The following is a 17991-nucleotide window of genomic DNA, read 5'->3' as shown; positions in this document are numbered from 1 at the left end:
CTTTAACATTGTTGATCACTCCCTACTGTTAGAAGACAGAGCTGGAACTGATCTTGGTTGGTTTCACTCTTATCTTTCAGAAGACTGAAGACAAAGAAATATTGGCCTAGTTGGCACTGGTCTTGGTTAGTTTCAGTCCTATCTTTCACAATGCTCCTTTAGAGTCTTCTTTACCAAGGTTCACTCTGTAGCTTATCCATTATCTTCTGGTGTTCCTTAGTGCTCAGACTTGGTCCTGACCCTATTCAGTATCTTCCTAGCACCTTGCTACTCATATTAAAGGCTTAGGGATGAGTACCTTTCTTTATGGAGATGATGTCCAACTCCTTATTGCTAACAAGTCTTAGGACAAGGACTTCCAGCACAGAGTGAATATTGGATGGGCTTGCATTTCGACCTGGCTAACTCCTTTAAGGTAAAAGTCAATCCTTCAAAATCAAATCAAGATTTGCCTAGGCTTTGCTTGGCATGCTTGTTTCTCGTTCATGGCCCCAATGTTTTGAAATTCCACGCCCATAGCTCTATGTTGGGATAGGTTCCACTGCAAATTTAAGACTGGGGTAAAAACAGGGCTCTTTTTCTGGTCTCTGACATTTTCCAGCAGTTGAGACAAACAGTTCCTCCTCATCCTACATCCAGTGTTTCTGTAAAGTACACTTTTCATAAGATTGCTATATAGTGCTGTGCAGACCCTCTCTTTTTGTGTGATATCATGACCTTGTACTGTTTTGTTTTGTTTTCAGGCAAGCACATGAATTATTTTGTTTCTGTAAACTGCCATGATGTTTTTATAAATTTTGAATGGTGGTATTTAGGGACAGTGGTCACTTTAGTGACCAGCATGATGAGGGTGTCCACATTTGGATACACCCGATACTTCTCCATCTCCTTAGGTATGAAGGAATAAAGACAATCAAGAGTCAAAGCCCCCTTGAGAGCCCCAACTGGGGACTCCTGTTCCGCCAGCATCATTTGGCTGAGAGCCTTATGAAGGGGGAAAAGCTTCTGGGGCCCCACAAAGCCCTCCAAGAGTGAGCACCCTCAGAGGGATCCACAGCCGGAGCTGTAAGCATCCCAAGAATCTCTGTAACCTCACTAATGAGATAAGAGAGCTCTTCATGGTGGATCATATGGATCTGATCTCCTCCTCTTTCTGTGGGGAAAAGTCCTCTAAATCAGAGTGCAAGCTCAAAGATGACAATCAAGTCTTCCCCAGACACCCCAGAGCTGACTGAGGCATCCACAACCTCCCGGTGCCCCTTGCAGTCCTTAGCCTCCACAAGAGGGCCTTGGTCAGGGATATTCAGGCCCCTAGGGGTCCATTGCTGGCCAATGGGCCAGCGTCCTCCTCCAGGTATTCTTAGGAAAGGAATGAAAACAAAAATGAGGACATTATAATGCCTTTGTATCGCTCCATGGTGTGACCGCACCTCGAAAACTGTGTACAATTCTGGTCACCGCATCTCAAAAAAGATATAGTGGAATTAGAAAAGATAGAGAAGGGTGACAAAAATTATAAAAGGGATGGGACACCTTCCCTATGAGGAAAGGCTAAAATGGCTAAGGCTCTTGAGTTTGGAAAAAAGACAACTGTGGGGAGATATGATACTGGTATGGTGGAATGGGTAGATGTGAATCATTTGTTTATTCTTTACAAAAAACTAGGACTAGGGGGAACGCAATGAAGCTACAAAGTAGTAAATTTAAAAGAAATTGGATAAAATATTTCTTCACTCAATCTGTAATTAAACTCTGGAATATTTCTAGATATGGGAATAACTAGTGAGGTAATTAAATTTGCCAATGACACAAAGTTATTCAAAGTTGTTAAATCGCAAGACGATTGTGAAAAGTTACAAAATGACCTTACAAGACTGGGAGACTGGACATCCAAATGGCAGATGATGTTTGATGTGAGCATGTGCAAAGTGATGCATATGGGAAAGAGGAACCCGAACTATAGTTATGTGATGCAAGGTTCCACATTAGGAGTAACCGACCAGGAAAAGGATTTAGGACTCATCGCTGATGATACTTTGAAACCCTCAGCTCAGTGTGCTGCCACAGCAAAGAAAGCAAATATAATGTTAAGTATTATTAGAAAGGAATGGAAAACAACAATGAAGATGTTATAATGCCTTTGTATCGCTCCATAGTGCGACTGCACCTTGAATACTATGGGCAATTCTAGTCACTGCATCTCAAAAAAGATATAATGGAATTAGAAAAGGTTCTGAGAAGGGCGAAGAAAATTATAAAGGGGATGGGACGACTTCCTTATGAGGAAAGGCTGAAATGGCTTGGGCTCTTCAGCTTGGAGAAAAGATGGCTAAGGGGAGATATGATAGAGGTATATAAAATACTGAGTGGAGTGAAGTGGAACGGGTAGATGTGAATCGCTTGTCTACTCTTTCCAAAAATACTAGGACTAGGGGGCACACAATAAAGCTACAAAGTAGTAAATTTAAAACGAATCAGAGAAAATATGTCTTCACTCAGCATGTAATTAAACTCTGGAATTTGTTGACAGAGAATGTGGTAAAACAGTTAGTTTAGCAGGGTTTAAAAAAGGATTGGATAGCTTCCTAAGAGAAAAGTCCATAAGCCATTACTAAAATGGACTTGGGAAAATCCACTGCTTATTTCTGGGATAATCAGTATAAAATGTATTGTACTGTTTTGGGATTTTGCCAGGTACTTGTGACCTGGATTGGCCACTGTTGGAAACAGGATACTGGGCTTGATTGATCTTCGGTCTGTTCCAGTATGACAACACTTATGTACTAATTTAGTTATGAATCCCAGTCTACGTCCATTACTTCCTCTATATAACACAGTAGATGATGACAGATAAAAACCTGTATGGTCCATCTAGTCTGCCCAACAAGATAAACTCTTTTTACATGGTATGCAATACTTTGTATGTATTCCTGAGTTTGATTTGAACTTGCCTTTCTCAGGGCATAGACCGAAGTCTGCCCAGCACTGTTCTTATACTAAAAGTTCTGAAGCTAATGTTGAAGCCCCTTAAAATTTACACTCCAGCCCATCCATATCTATTCTATTCCTCAGTAAGTCTTCCTGGCCACCTAAACCTGGGGGGCTCAACTTCCAGGGAATGGTGGTTGGTGTAGGCAAAGATCTTTGGGCTTGTAGACCACCTTTTTCGCTAGAGAGAGGCACAAGGGCTCACTACTCTATTATTCACCAGGAGCATGACAGTTTTATTTCTAAGAGGACTACTTAAAACAGACCCTTTAAAGCCAATCCAGTAATAATATTGCCCTTAGTAACCTTTCCAACTATGCACCCTAATTAACACCTAATCAGTTCAGTAGCAGTGCTACCTCTCTAGCAGCCAAAGAACAGAAAATAACTTTTTTTTTAGGACAAAGGTGAGCCTTGCTACTATTCTTTTTAATGCTCTTGAATGTTAAGTTTCTACCTCTAGAGAAAGTTTCAGTTTAAAAACTATAGGTAAAAAGGGTTATATACTATGGAAACTAGTTAATACTGCTTACTTCTCTTTTTTATTTATTTATTTTTTTTTCTCTAAGACTGAACTAGATCCTGCTGTGTGTTCTACAGGCTATCTGTAAATGCTATCAGAAAATTCAAGTTTTAAAACTATGGGGAAAAGGGTAATGAGACTAGTTAATAAAGTGGGACCTTTCCCCTCCATATAGTTTGGATTCTAAGGGGACTGCTTCAAACAGACCCTTTGAGGCCAACCCAGTAATCAGATTGTCCTTAGTAACCTTTGCAACTATGCTACTGCCTCATTCTAATTAACACCTAGTTCAGGTCAGTAGCAGTTTTACCTCTCCAGCAGGCAAAGAACAGAAAGTAACTTTCTTTTAGTATAAAGGGGAGCCTTGCTAATATCCTTTTTAATGCTCTTAGCTGTTAAGTTTCTACCTCTAGAGAAAGTTTCAGTTTAAAAACTATAGGGAAAAAGGGTTATACACTATGGAAACTAGTTAATACTGCTTGCTTTTCTTTTTTATTTATTTATTTTTTTCTCTCTAAGGCTGAACTAGACCCTGTTGTGCATTCTACAGGTTATCTGTAAATGCTATCACAAAGTTCAAGTTTTTAAACTATGGGGACAAGGGTATTGAGACTAGTTAATAAAGTTTACCTTTTTAAAAAAAAAAAAATTCTATCTGTATCAATAACCTATAATTCCTCTTTTAAACCCCAATCTTTAAGTTACCAAAACACAGAGCAAAATAATGTTCACTTACCCAGAGAAAAGGTCCTCTTCTCTCAGAACTTCTCAGAAAGAATGTTAAGTGGGACCTTTCCTCTCCATATAGTTTGGATTCTAAGGGGACTGCTTCAAACAGACCCTTTGAGGCCAACCCAGTAATCAAATTGCCCTTAGTAACCTTTGCAACTATGCTACTGCCTCACATTCTAATTAACACCTGGTTCAGGTCAGTAGCAGTGTTACCTCTCCAGCAAGCAAAGAACAGAAAATAACTTTCTTTTAGGACAAAGGTGAGCCTTGCTACTATCCTTTTTAATGCTCTTGGCTGTTATGTTTCTACCTGTAGAGAAAGTTTCAGTTTAAAAACTATAGGGGAAAAGGGTTATACACTATGGAAACTAGTTAATACTGTTTGCTTCTCTTTTTTATTTTTTTTCTAAGACTGAACTAGACCCTGGAGTTCTTTTCTGATTTTATTGGATTTCATCAAATGTTAACCACTTTGATTGCTTGCAAAGTAGGCAGTATATGAAATTAATAAATGATAAACTATATCCAGCCCTTCTGGAGAAACTTATTATTGGATCTAGGTTCATCCTGCCCTTCTGGAGGGGAATACTGCGCCTCTAGCACTTGTGTTGAAACTTACAGCAGGGTCCCGGTGGATCGAGCCCTTTTGGTGAAAATTACTGCTGGATTCATGTGTATCCAGCCCTTTAAGAGAGAAATACTGCAGGACCAGATGTATCTCTCTATCTCCTCCCTTCTTGGAACTCCAGCATCTTTCTCCTTCCTTCTACCCTCCCATGATTTCACCTTCTATGTCCTTCCTTTACCCCCTCCCGCTGAATCTACAGCATGCCCCTCCTGCCGTTCCAGCATTAATTTAGTATAATGTTCTAGCCAATACAGTATGAGGTATTACTATCCAATACAAGTAACATCAGTTATAAATACTTATACAACCAATAGGACAGTGTTTGAATTTATTAATTGAAGCCTTTCTGCTGATTGACACCAAGTGATTGGACCCGGACTTTTGAGAACGCTAAGAGTGCGATGATGGCTCTCTACTCAGCCAGTCACTTTTATAATGACTGATGTGTGAACTGAGCACTTTTCAATTCATAGTTAAAATTGATTTTTAGAATATATTTAAACATTATTTAGTATAATTTTCTTTGGTGGTTTCTATACCTTACAATAATATAAAGTTATACTGGCACCAGGACTGTAGATTTCTAACTTTATAAACAGTAATGCATGTGGAAAATGCCTGTTAGAAATACAATTGAGTGCAACATAAATATTAGAATAATTGTGGTATTATTATAAAGAAAACCCCATACTTAAGAACTTCCAGTTTCTGCTTCATCATCCATGGTTTATTTTTTATCGTTATAATCAGTTTCTTTTTTTCTTCCACAGCTTCTTTCAGTTTGTCCAGCTCCTCCTCAGTGATTGGCTCCTCTTCAGATTCAGAGTCAGACCTTCAAACATAAAAAAATAAAATAAAATTGCAGAGTGCAGTGAATTCAAGCCCTGCCTTCAGAGTCAAGTGAGAGGGAGAGAGGCATATAAGAATTCAGACTAATGTTATTTCCAAAATATATTAGCCTTCATCCAAACAGGACACTAGCACACTCACTTTACAATTATACTACGCCATTTAAAGACCGTCACACAAAGGGGTACCTTGCCAAAAATCAGGTTTTAGCTAGGTACATGTACCTCATTAAAAACATACCCATTCTAAGTGGTGTGGAGGGGTGTTTTCAACATGATGTCTATATCTGATTTTGAAAATTTTGCAGAAAACGTCCCAAAACCCAAAAGCAAACATGCCCATTTTCAAACCAGAAAAATGTCCGTTTGTTTCAAAAATGGCCATTTGCTAGATGCTTTTGTGCTCAGTAAATCTCTCTTTTTAGACCATTTTCTGAAAAAAAAAAAAAAAAAATTTCCAAAGGAAAAACATACAAAAATAAGCCACTGGGATGTGCGGAGGGCCAGCATTCTTAGTAAACTGGCCACACAGAATCCTAGCAGAGCAGTGGAGTACCCTATGGGATATTGCAGTGAACTTCACATAAAAGCTCCCAGGTACTCATCTCACTGTTGCTCCCTTATATTGTATGGGAAGCTCTCCAAACCCCACCAAAAACCTACTGTACTCAACTGCACACCACTACAATAGCCCGTATGTCTGCAGATATCACCTATATGTAGGTACAGTAGGTTTTTGGTGGGTTTTGGAAGGCTCACACTTTCCACCACAAATGGAAATGGTCTTGGGTTCTCTTTTCTGGACCGGCCACTAGGCTACTCCAGGGACCTGCTTGCTGCTCTAATAGGATTGGCCATAACATCTGAAGCTGTCATAGAGGCCAGTATGCACTGTTTCTTTCATATCTTTGGGGGGTGGGAGGGGGTCAGTGACCACTGGGGGAGTAAGGGGGATCATACCTTAATCCTTCCAGTGGTCTTCTGGTCATTTAGGGCACCTTTTTGCGACATAGTCATGATTGAAACAGGTCTGTATCAAAACATCCAACAACAGGTCTTTATCAAAACATCCATCAAAACATTCAACTTCCAGGTCTCTCAAACATGAATCCTTCAAGCTTCCCCTAATCTCGCTGAGATTAGGGGACGCTTGAAGGATTCATGTTTGAGAGACCTGGAAGTTGAATGAAATGAAGGTGCTCCGTTTAAGCGAGTGATTTAAAGAGAAAAAGTAAAAATAATCAACAAAAGGAAGATAAAGCAGCAAGTAATCATCTTAAAGATAAGTTCACGTTTTTTATGAGCACTGTTTATGTATTTCGTTAAGCACTTTGGTATTGTGGTAATAGCACTTACACATACACAAAGAGGAAGCCCTATGATAGAGGTGCTATTCCACCAGGCAACAAATGATATTGCCTTAAAAGTGGTGGTTCATTCTGAGGGCTTTCCTCTAAATACAACTTGTGATTATAGGTGGCATATTTAAATAAATAATTAATTTTGTATGCCCACATGTATTTGGAAGAGTGCGGTGCTATTTACCCGTTCTGGTAGCACATAGTTTTTGGTTTTGTATTTTTGATGGTTATCCTTATCAGTAGTTTGGATTGTAAGCAGGGACAGTCTCATATTGTTTAGTGTACAGGGCTGCTTATGTCTAGTAGTGCTGAGACCCTGGGGAACTGGATTCAGTTCCCACTGCAGCTCTTTGTGACCCTGGGCAAGTCACTTAACCCTCCATTGCCCCATGTAAAAAAAAGTACCTGCATATAGTATATGTAAACCACTTTGGTTGTACCCACAGAAAGGTGATATATCAAATTCATGACCCTTTAAATGATAAGTAGTAGTAGATACCTAGAAGCATTATAAGCAATAGATGAAAGAATTTGTAACAACAATAAGGGAGTTGTTTAGGGTATTGCAAGCTTTAACAGGGTGCCAAAAGAATATTCGGTACATATTAGAATTGTGGAATAAAGTTTAATGCATGGTGGCTGCCCAGGTTCCATTATAGAATACTAGCATAACCCAGTATCAATCTGCCTAATATTTAGGTGCCTGCAGCCATAGAACTAGTGTAAAGTTCAGGCGCCTAAATGCAGCAGAGTCACGTGTAAATTATTCTTTTTTTTGTATGTTTGTTTGTTTGAGTTCTTTTATCAGTGGTGTGTGGTGATATTTACAACAGAAAAAGCCACAGAAGTGGAGAAACTGGATCCGCTATGAGAAGAAATGCAGAGGCAAGGAAGTAGCGTGAACAACAGGACACTTCCAAACAAATCCAAGGAGACGAGAGATAACAAAATATTCTTTAATAGTAGATAAGACTCGACACGGCACCGTGTTTCAGCGAACACTGCCTGCCTCAGGAGTCTACAAGTTAAAATAAGATACATAAATATAGGTCCATGGAAATGTATAGAATCATATATATGACTATCTTAAACATAAAGCTTAAAATGTGCAAAAAGCAATAAAAACATATATATATAAAACAACATATTGAAAGAATGAAATAAAAACACAAAAACCATCCAATGAACATATCCAATAGCATATTGAATATAACATGTTATGATGAGTGAGTAAACAAATGGTGCTGACCTGTACTTGGTAAATGCCGGTTGATAGTATTGAAGAAAGTGAACCAAATAAAGCCTGAAATGAGTGAGACAAAGGTATGTGTATTTAAAGGAAAAACTAATGAATAGGAGAGACACAAACGTAAAAACAGATTATGATGAGTGAAAGAGGGGTGTGTGTGCTTGGAAAGAACTAATGGATATGAAGGACATTGTCACGAAGAAGTCAGAAAGTGTGGGAACAGAGAGAACAGGATTAATGATAAGAGATACATACCTTTAAAAAGGCTGTTGTTTGGTAAATAAAGCTGTGGAGACAAAAAAAAGTGGGGGAATAGGTTGAAATGTAGGGAAGCAGCAACGATGAAATGGTGGACACAATGTGTGAGTACAGGGAAGGAGGGTGTGACATGTTGAAGGTAACGTATTCGATACTCTACTATGTTCCTTTTTTTTATACATTTATATTCATGTTTATATTTTTACTTTCTGGTATTTGATTAAGTTTCCGAAGCTCACTGTTTTACATTGTTGTTTACTTTCTAAATTTAATCATGCCTCATAGCTTTTGCTTTTCCATGTATTTCTATTTGAAACATGTTCTTGAAACTCACTGTTTACTATTGAATACTTGCCGATGCATAGTTTCAGCAATTTCGAGTTCATACGTTTTCACATTTATTTGTCCGTCATTCATTTATTCTGGGACGCTCCTCTACATTTATTTGGAAGCGTTATTTCTTATTCACAAGGGACCACCTCTTTTATATTTTTTAAAATTTGCTTTCTTAGTCGCTGTTGCACACCGAGCAGAGGGTTTCAATGTATCATCAACGATGACGAATAGATCCCTTTCCTGGTCGGTGACTCCTAAAGCGGAACCTTGCATCACGTATCTATAGTTTGGAATCTTCTTTCTCACATGCATCACTTTGCACTTGCTCACATTAAATGTCATCTGCCATTTGGATGCCCAGTCTTGTAAGGCCCTCTTGCAAGTTTTCATAATCCTCTTGCGATTTAACATCTCTGAATAACTTAGTGTCATCAGTAAATTTAATTACCTCACTAGTTATTCCCAGGTTAGTGACTCACATGGAAATAGGGCTGAGGTAAAATTGCAATTTTACCACAGCTTTGACCCATTGACAAATCATCTGTGCTCTGTGTGCTCATCATATAAACATAATAATACTTATACGTTTTATAGCACTGATGGATGTATGCTGTGCTGTACAGTGGTGATAACTATTCAGTACAATATCCTGCTTATAATCGAACGAGAAAAACGCCCAAGTTCCGACCTAAATTGGGAGATGGACGTTTATCTCACAAAAACGAATAATGCGGTATAATCGAAAGCCAAACTTGGACGTTTTCAACTGCACTTCATCGCGGAAGCGTACAAAGTTGACGGGGGCGTGTCGGAGGTGTGGTGAAGGCGGGACTGGGGCATGGTTAGCACCCGAACAGAGATGGGCGCCTTTCGCCGATAATGGGAAAAAAGTATGCGTTTGTAGCTAGACTTTAGGGCACTTTTCCTGGACCCTGTTTTTTCACGAATAAGGCCCCAAAAAGTGCCCTAAATGACCAGATTACCACCAGAGGGAATTGGGGATGACCTCCCCTGACTCCCCCAGTAGTCGCTAACCCCTTCCCACCACTGGTCGTAAAAAAAAAGGACCAAGTAAAGTCGGCCAAGTGTTCATCAGGGACGCCCTTCTTTTTTCCATTATCAGCCGAAGACGCCCATGTGTTAAGCACACCCCAGTCCCGCCTTCGCTATGCTTCCGACACGCCCCCAGGAACTTTGGTCATCCCCACAACAGAAAGCAGTTGAGGGTGTCCAAAATTGGCTTTCGATTATGCTGATTTGGGCAACCCTGGGAGACGATTATGCCGATTTGTGTCGAAAGATGGGCGCCCTTCTCTTTCAAAAATGAGCCCATTAAACGCTAGAGACACCCATAGGAATATATGGGTGTCTCTAGCATTTAGTGCATGCTAAAAATGCTAGCACACCTTAGTAAACAGGGCCCTTACTGTCCTAACTTTATCAAGTTAGCTATCCACTGTGAAATGAATAATCTCTGGCTCCGCCAATCCGCCCATAGACTGCCCTGGCACTGTCTGGATAGTGCAGAAATAATCCGATGGAATATTTAGCACTTATCTGGTTAGCAGCACCTGCTACCCGGATAAGTGCCTTTGAATATCGTCCCGATTACTATTTCAGTCATTTTCAGCAAAGACAGATTAACTATAAAACACAAGCCTGCCTTCCACTTTTCTGGCTACACACCCTCCAACCTACACACAAATATAGACATAAACACATGCACACAGGCAGGGCCGTGCCTAGGGTCTCTGGCGCCCCCTTGCTGACCATCAGTTGGTGCCCACCTGCAGACTATCAGTTGGCACGCGCGTGCCCCGATTCCCTGGCACTTTAAATTTACCTCTCTCCGCCTCCGACGTCTGCGCAGCATCAGTGAAAGCGCTGCCTGTCTGACATCTCTCCATCAGCCTTCCCTTCGCTTGTTCGTTCCCTCTGTGTTCCGCCTTCTTCTGACATCATTTCCTTGAGGGCGGGACACAGAGGGAACGAACGAGCAAAGGGAAGGCTGGTGGAGAGACGTCAGACAGGCAGCTTTCACTGACGCTGCGCAGACGTCGGAGGTAGAGCGAGGTAAATTTAAAGCGCCGGGGAATCGGGGATGGAGCGGAGGAGTAAGGTTTTTTTAAAAAATACAACTACGGCGCGGCGCCCTTGAAGGCAGGTGCCCTCCTGCAGCGCTTACCACGCTTACCGTGTTGGCACGGCCCTGCACACAGGCACAAAATATCTGCCATTCCATCTAACCCAATTAGGACATTCCTATCACAGATGCTAACTGACAGGATCTAAAATGACCTAGTAATCAGTTTCTGTGTCTCATACTGTGTATTACCCTGAGCCACTTTTCTTCTTCTTGTCTTTCTTTTTCTTATTGGTTTTTTCTTGCTTCCCTTTCTTGGTCTTGTCATTTTTGTCAGCATTCTTTTCAGTAAGGTCCTCTTTCTTCCCATTTCTGCCTCTTCCTTTACCAGCCTTTCTAGCCTTATTGGCTGTCCCCTGTTGCTTTGATCTCTCATTGGCCCTATTTTTTCTGGTCTTATAGGCACCTCCATCTTCCTCTTCTATTTCCTCAGCATTACCACCTTCATTTGTAGGCCTCTTGTTTTGCCCCCTCCTATTCCTGTGCCTGTATTTTCCAGCTGCGTTGCCCGTTTCATCTTTCTCCTCTTCACTATCGCTTCGTCCTATGTCTCTCTCTTTCGGAGCCACTTTCTTTTTCTCTTTTGAATCACAGTGGTCTTGACCTTCATGGGGATAAAAATTGCAAAATTATTGTTTTTTTATTTGTGTACAAACAAATGATAATTTCCTTGCCCAAAAAATAATTCCTAAGTCAAACTCAGCTGCTTCAGCACAAGGTCAGTATGGCAAGTAACTACAAACACTGCATAACTTCTATCTCCAACAAAGGGGATGTAAAATGACAAATACCAGAAATGTGAACTTTCTGCCACTGCAAATGAGTTCAAAACATTGATGCTACAAATTTGACAATAACATAAAGGATTGATATTCAAAAGGATTTAACTGGGCAGGAGAGGCTCCTGCCCAGTTGAACCTCACTGAGCGGTTCGGAGGCCAATATTTAGCGGCACTTAACAGGGTAGTGTCTCTGAATATCTCTGCTAACCAACCATTCCCTAACCGGCTAGGTTAGGGGTGTTCCAGGGATATTCAGTATGCTAACCAGCTGAGTGAGCACATAAAGGGCCCATTTTCCCAAGCTGTGGTAAAGGGGGCTGTGTGGTAGCAGTAGAGCCCGGATTTGCTGTGCACCGAGGCCCCCTTTACCACAGTGGGTAAAAATGAAGAAAAATAAAATGGCTTTTCAGTAAGCCCTCTCCTCCTTTGTTTAAATATTGAGCCACAGCATTTGGTGATCGCTAGTTCCCAAATTATCTCCCACTGTAACATCAGAAATATTCTCCCCATTTGTAAGCACCAGGTCTAGAATAGCTCTATCCCATGTCGGTTTGGTTACCCACTGCTGAAACAATTATTCCTGTAGAGAATCCAAAATCCCTCTGCTTCTAGATGACCCTGCAGCAGGGACACCCCAGTTGACGTCCAGCATATTAAAAGCACATATCAGTAGCTATCTTGTGGATGGCTTCAATTAAGTCTCTGTCCATTTCTTCTGACTGTGAAGGTGACCTGTATATTACACTAATGTAAATACATTTTCCTTTCCCTCTTACCAGTTTAATCCACAGTGCTTCTTCCTTACCACATACATCTTGCAGCTCTGTCACTTTAATATTATTTTCTTACATATAATGCCAAACCTTTTCCCTTTTTTCCTACCCTGTCCTTCCTCAATAAATTATAGCCAGGTATAACTACAGTATATCCCAGTCATAGTTCTCCATGAACCATGTCTCTGTGACCTCCACTAGATCCAATTCGGCTTCTATCATTGCAGCCTCTAGCTCTAGAAATTTGTTTCCCACACTATGGGCATTGGTATACAAGGCTCTCCAGGTGTTACTTTTTTTTCTACTTTCTAAAAGGGTATTTGATGTCTTACTTTCCTGAGGGTTATTAATGGCAAATAATATACTCGACTCAATAGTGGCATTGCCTCAGATTGAATTTTAAGAACTTCAGTTAGATATTTCTGAAAGAGTTCCTTAGGTGGCATTACAACAGTCTTTGGGAAGTTCATGAACCTCAAGTTATGTTTCCTCATATCTTTCTCCACCTGTTCTACCTTTTAATTTGCAGAGCTTGTTTTTTGAACTTTCTTCTCCAATGAGTCCATTTTTTGCATCATTTCTACTGAAGTCTTCTCAGTCTTTCTCACCTTATTAGATACGGGCTTTAAACGTGCTGCTTGCTGCCGGCTGAATATCGGCCCCTTAACTTTCAGCACTCAAACAGAAAAGTGCTAAAATTAGGATTAAACAGCAGTTACGTGTCTAAGCACACTTAGGTGCTATTCTATAACTTGGAACCTATGTATTCTAGCACTTAACTGCAGAGGGGGAGTTCGCATGGGCAGATCATGGACATTCCAACTATTTAAATATGTGTTTTAGTGAATATTATTAGGTAGGCACCTAATTGCTGCATTTAGGAGTACCATTTACACTTCCTATACAGCAAACATAAGTGGTCATACCTAAATTTAAATGACTAATTGCTGACTTATGTTAGTATTCAATAACGGATTAGTTCCACAGTTTACCAAGGCACACTTGAGTTTTTAGCTTGTGCTAATGTTAGAAACACCCATATATTCCTATTGCTGTCTCTAGTGTTAGTGTACGCTAATTTTTAGAATGCGCTATAAATGTTAGCACACCTACAACATGGCTTAGTAAACAGGGCCCTAGGTATACAAATTTACTGTTATAGAATAATACCTTAGTACCTAGATTTTGGGTGTCATGTTCCCTCTATGCTGTGCATGTGTATGTGCACACATACAGAGGCCAAAAAGGGAGTGCACATGCCTGGCAATTGTGAACATAGGCCATACCGCACACATTAAATCAAGGCTGAAAACTTGCACATGAAGGACTACATTCTATAAATGGTGCCTAAAAAAATATTGCTTCGTGCTATTCTATAAACGGCGCTTAAAGTTAGGCATTGTTTATAGTATAGTGCTTAGCGCAGGGAACCGTGACTACATTTAAGCGCAACCATATACACCAATGAAACCTTGGTATAAATCCCCATGCCTAAATTAGGTGCAGATCCCCTTTATTCTATAAGAATGCACTTAAATGAAAGGAATGCCCCAATCTACCCATGACCCTCCCCTGGCCATGCCCCCTTTTTGGACCTGTGCCAAAATCTACCTGTATAAATTTTTATTAATTCCCATTATCACCAATAATTGCTTGTTAAGATCTCAATTATTGGTGTTACTTGGCTCCTTATGCAATTAAATTGCGTGCGCAAATTGAGCGCACACCCAAATTTGCATACACAATTTTTAGTGACTTTTATAGAATTCGAGAAAAAACATTTTTCATGCGCACATGGGTCAGCAAAATTAAGAGAGAACATAGTTTGGGTGCCTAACTTTTAGCACTCTTTATAGAATTGCCTCCTATCTGGACACAGGTACTAAATATCCAGTTTCTTTTTAGCTGTAGTGGTGGCATTTAAGAAGAGCACTGACCGACAAGGCTCAGTATTGACCCACTAGATGTTTTTTATTGCTTTTCAATTGCTCTGAAAGCAAAGATAGAAGACATCTAAAAGAGGCACTGACCCCTGGATTCTATATAGGTTGTCAAAATTTGAGTGCCCAGATTTGGGTGCTCATCCCAGATCCACACACAAACTAATTAGTTAAGGAACAATTAACAATCAATAATTGGTGTTAATTGGCACTCATTTGGGCTTACACACGGATCTGCGTTGTGCCCTATTCTAGAAAGTATGCACCTAACTTTTATAGCATGCAAATCAAAAGAGGGCATGGCTATGCTTGGGGCATGAGCTGGTCAAGGGCATTTCTAGAAATTAGGTGCAATGTTATAGAATATAACATTTAAAGTAATATGATGGCTTCCCAATAGTCTACTGCCTAAAAATTGGTAAACTCAACAAATAATAAACTCAATGTTCACTTGAAATTTGTTCTAACGGGGGAAAAGGTCTCATTTATCACGGGGACTTGATATTGATTATCAACACCAAATAAATAGGTGAATCCCACTAGTGACTGTTGTAATCATTGACCAAAAATGCCCACCTACCTAGATTTGTGCATTAGGGGGCCCTTTTACTAAGACGCGTAAGCGCTTACGTGTGCCCAGTGCGCACCGATTCTGAGTTACTGCCTAGCTACTGTGTGGCCCAGGCGGCAATTTCATTTTTGATGCACGTCCCCCATATGTGCCAGAAAATAAATTTTATGTTCTGGCGCACGGCGCTAGCAGGTGATAAAAGGCATTTGAAGCATATAGACCATTACCGCTAAGTCAATGGGTGGTGGTAAAGTCTCAGACCCAAAATGGACGCACATCAATTTTCATTTTGCTGCATGTCCATTTTCGGTCAAAATTAAAAAAAGGTATTTTTACAGGTGTGCTGAAAAATGGATCTGCGTGCATCCAAAACACACATCTACACTACCGCAGGCCATGTTTCAGTGCACCTTAGTAAAAGGACCCCATATGATTTTTTAATTATATCTTTCTTCCCCATTAATCTTTTATTCTTCAAAAAATCATTATTGTCTCTCAAAAACCGTAAAAGAACAGCAAAAAGTAGTGAGATCAACACGACACTCCCAAGACATCGTGGGTATGGTGTCTTGGGAGTGTCGTGTTGATCTTGCTACTTTTTTGCTGTTCTTCTATTTTTATCCATGTAGCGGATCCTGTTTCTCCATTCTTTGTTGGTTTTTGTTCTCTCAAAAACCATAACAGAATGACTGGCAATTGGCACAAAGCTCTCAAATGCAGTACTACTTATCTGAAAGCTCATCGATCCAACAAGCTTTCAGATAAATGATACTGCATTTGAGAGCTTTGTGCCAATTGCCAGTCATTCCGTTATGGTTTTTGAGAGCCAATAATGATTTTTTGAAGAATAAAAGATTAATGGGGAAGAAAGATATCATTAAAAAATCATATAAAAAGATATAATGCACAAATCTAGGTAAGTGGGCGTTTTTGGTCAATGATTACAACAGTCACTAGTGGGATTCACCTATTCATTTGGTGTTGATAATCAATATCAAATCCCCGTGATAAATGAGACCTTTTTCCCCTTAGAATAAATTTTGAGTGAACATTGAGTCTACTATTTGTTGAGTTTATTAGTTGTGAGCCAGCATTTACACCAGGTTTCAGCAGGTGTAACCAGTGCTTTTTTTGAGGGGGTACTCGGAGGTACTGAGTACCGGCACCTTTTCCATTATCTGCTAAAATTGACCCATGGTTCCCAAGTTTTAATGAAAAAGCTCAGGCTCTACACACCAATTCTGCCCTGTCATAGATTCTATGACTGGTTGTAGGGGGGCTGGCTATTGTGGGGTGGGTGCCTCAGTGATCATCCCATCCCTGAAGGGTGGCCTGACATTTGAGTACTGGCATCTTTTTATGCTAGAAAAAATGCACTGGGTGTAACTGCAGTGCCCACAATTAGGTACGAGATCCACACTAAACTAGTATTCTATAAAGTGTGCTCCATGCAGAGTGCCCTTTGAAGAATATTATTTTTGTGTGGATCTTCCCAGCACGTAACTTTGGGCACCATTTATTTATTTATTTATTTGTTACATTTGTACCCCACATTATCCCACTCTTTGCAGGCTCAATGTGGCTTACATAATACCGTAAGGTGATAGCTACCTACGGTGAAGAACAAATACAGAGTGAGGTTAATTTTCAATGAAATAGGTATGTACAGACACATTAGGGAATCAGAGAGGGAAGTTATGTAAAGGTCATAGTGTTCATTACAAGTTTAGGTATCTTTATGTTGCTGGGTTCAGGTACTTAAGTTGGGTCAGTGGGATATGCCTTTTCAATCAGGTTGGTCTTTAGTGATTTCTGGAAGTTGAGGTGGTCGTACGTAGTTTTCTCGGCTTTTGGAAGTGCATTCCAGAGTTGTGTGCTTATATATCAACCGTCCTAGGTTGAATTTCTTTGATTGTTAATTTACCTGTCTTGTCTTCTTGCTCTTCATCTGCACTCCCTCCTTCTCCTGAACTTCCTCCTTCACTGTCCACATGGATGGTAACTAAAGAGAGACAGAACAAAAGAGAAGGTGAATAGTAACAATGTTGTTTTTATATCATAAACCATCCGATTAGGAGTTTTCTGCAGTTGAAAGCCCAAGATTTGAAACTCTAGGTATCATCCAATAAATTATGATGTAACCTCCTTCTGATTAGCTTATGTTATTTGATTTAAATTTTTCGTGTTGAAGAGAGAAGCAAGTGACCAGGATGCGACATCAAGGCCGGCACTATGCTCATTAAGAGCAATTCCATAAAGTGGGTGCCAATGTTTACATGCCAGCAGAGCAGGCTCAAGTGACAGTGGCATCCTGCGCCAACTTTTGTATTGGCACTCCTCTCAATCTAGTATCTTTCCCTCCACTTTACTACCTCCCCCCCCAACACATGTAATCCAGTACCTACCCCCTCTCTCTCAAGCCCATCCCCTCCTGCTGGACCAGGTGAGGCACTGGCTCAAGGCGCTGGCAAAAAAGGGTGCCAAAATCCATCCATGTCCAGCATTTCTCCTCTTCCCCTTCCCTCCATCCATGTTCATCTCCTTCCTCTGTCTTCCCTCCCTTCCATCTGTGTCCAGAATTTCTCCTCTCCACTAAATTCATGTGCATCTCCTCCTCTGTACTCCCTCCCCTCCATTCATTTCCAGCATTTCTCCTCTCCCCCCTCCACTCCATCCATGTGCATCTACTTCTTCTGTCTTCCCTCCCCTCCATCCATGTCCAGCATGTCTCCTCTCTCCCTTCCCCTTCCATCCGTGTGCATCTCCTTCCTCTGTCTTTCCTTCCCTCCAACATTTCTCTACTCTTCCCTGTCCTCCACTCCAACCATGTCCAGCATTTCTCCTCTCCCCTGTCCTCCA

The 17991-nt window shown here is 40.6% G+C and overlaps 1 protein-coding gene across 1 annotated transcript in view; it reads right to left on the bottom strand.

Moving 5' to 3' along the window:
• TMC1 (transmembrane channel like 1) overlaps window positions 1-17991 on the bottom strand; it is a 138550-nt gene that overhangs the window by 110546 nt on the left and 10013 nt on the right. The window contains exons 2-4 of the mRNA XM_030191978.1: window positions 17057-17134; window positions 11259-11670; window positions 5563-5703 (exon numbers count right to left, since the gene is read on the bottom strand). Of these exons, the coding sequence (XP_030047838.1) occupies window positions 5563-5703; window positions 11259-11670; window positions 17057-17134 (631 nt within the window). The remainder of the gene's footprint in view (window positions 1-5562; window positions 5704-11258; window positions 11671-17056; window positions 17135-17991) is intronic.

Source organism: Microcaecilia unicolor, chromosome 2, assembly GCF_901765095.1.
Source record: "Microcaecilia unicolor chromosome 2, aMicUni1.1, whole genome shotgun sequence".
NCBI classification, from domain to species: domain Eukaryota; kingdom Metazoa; phylum Chordata; class Amphibia; order Gymnophiona; family Siphonopidae; genus Microcaecilia; species Microcaecilia unicolor.
This window is presented reverse-complemented; position numbering and strand designations above follow the sequence as displayed.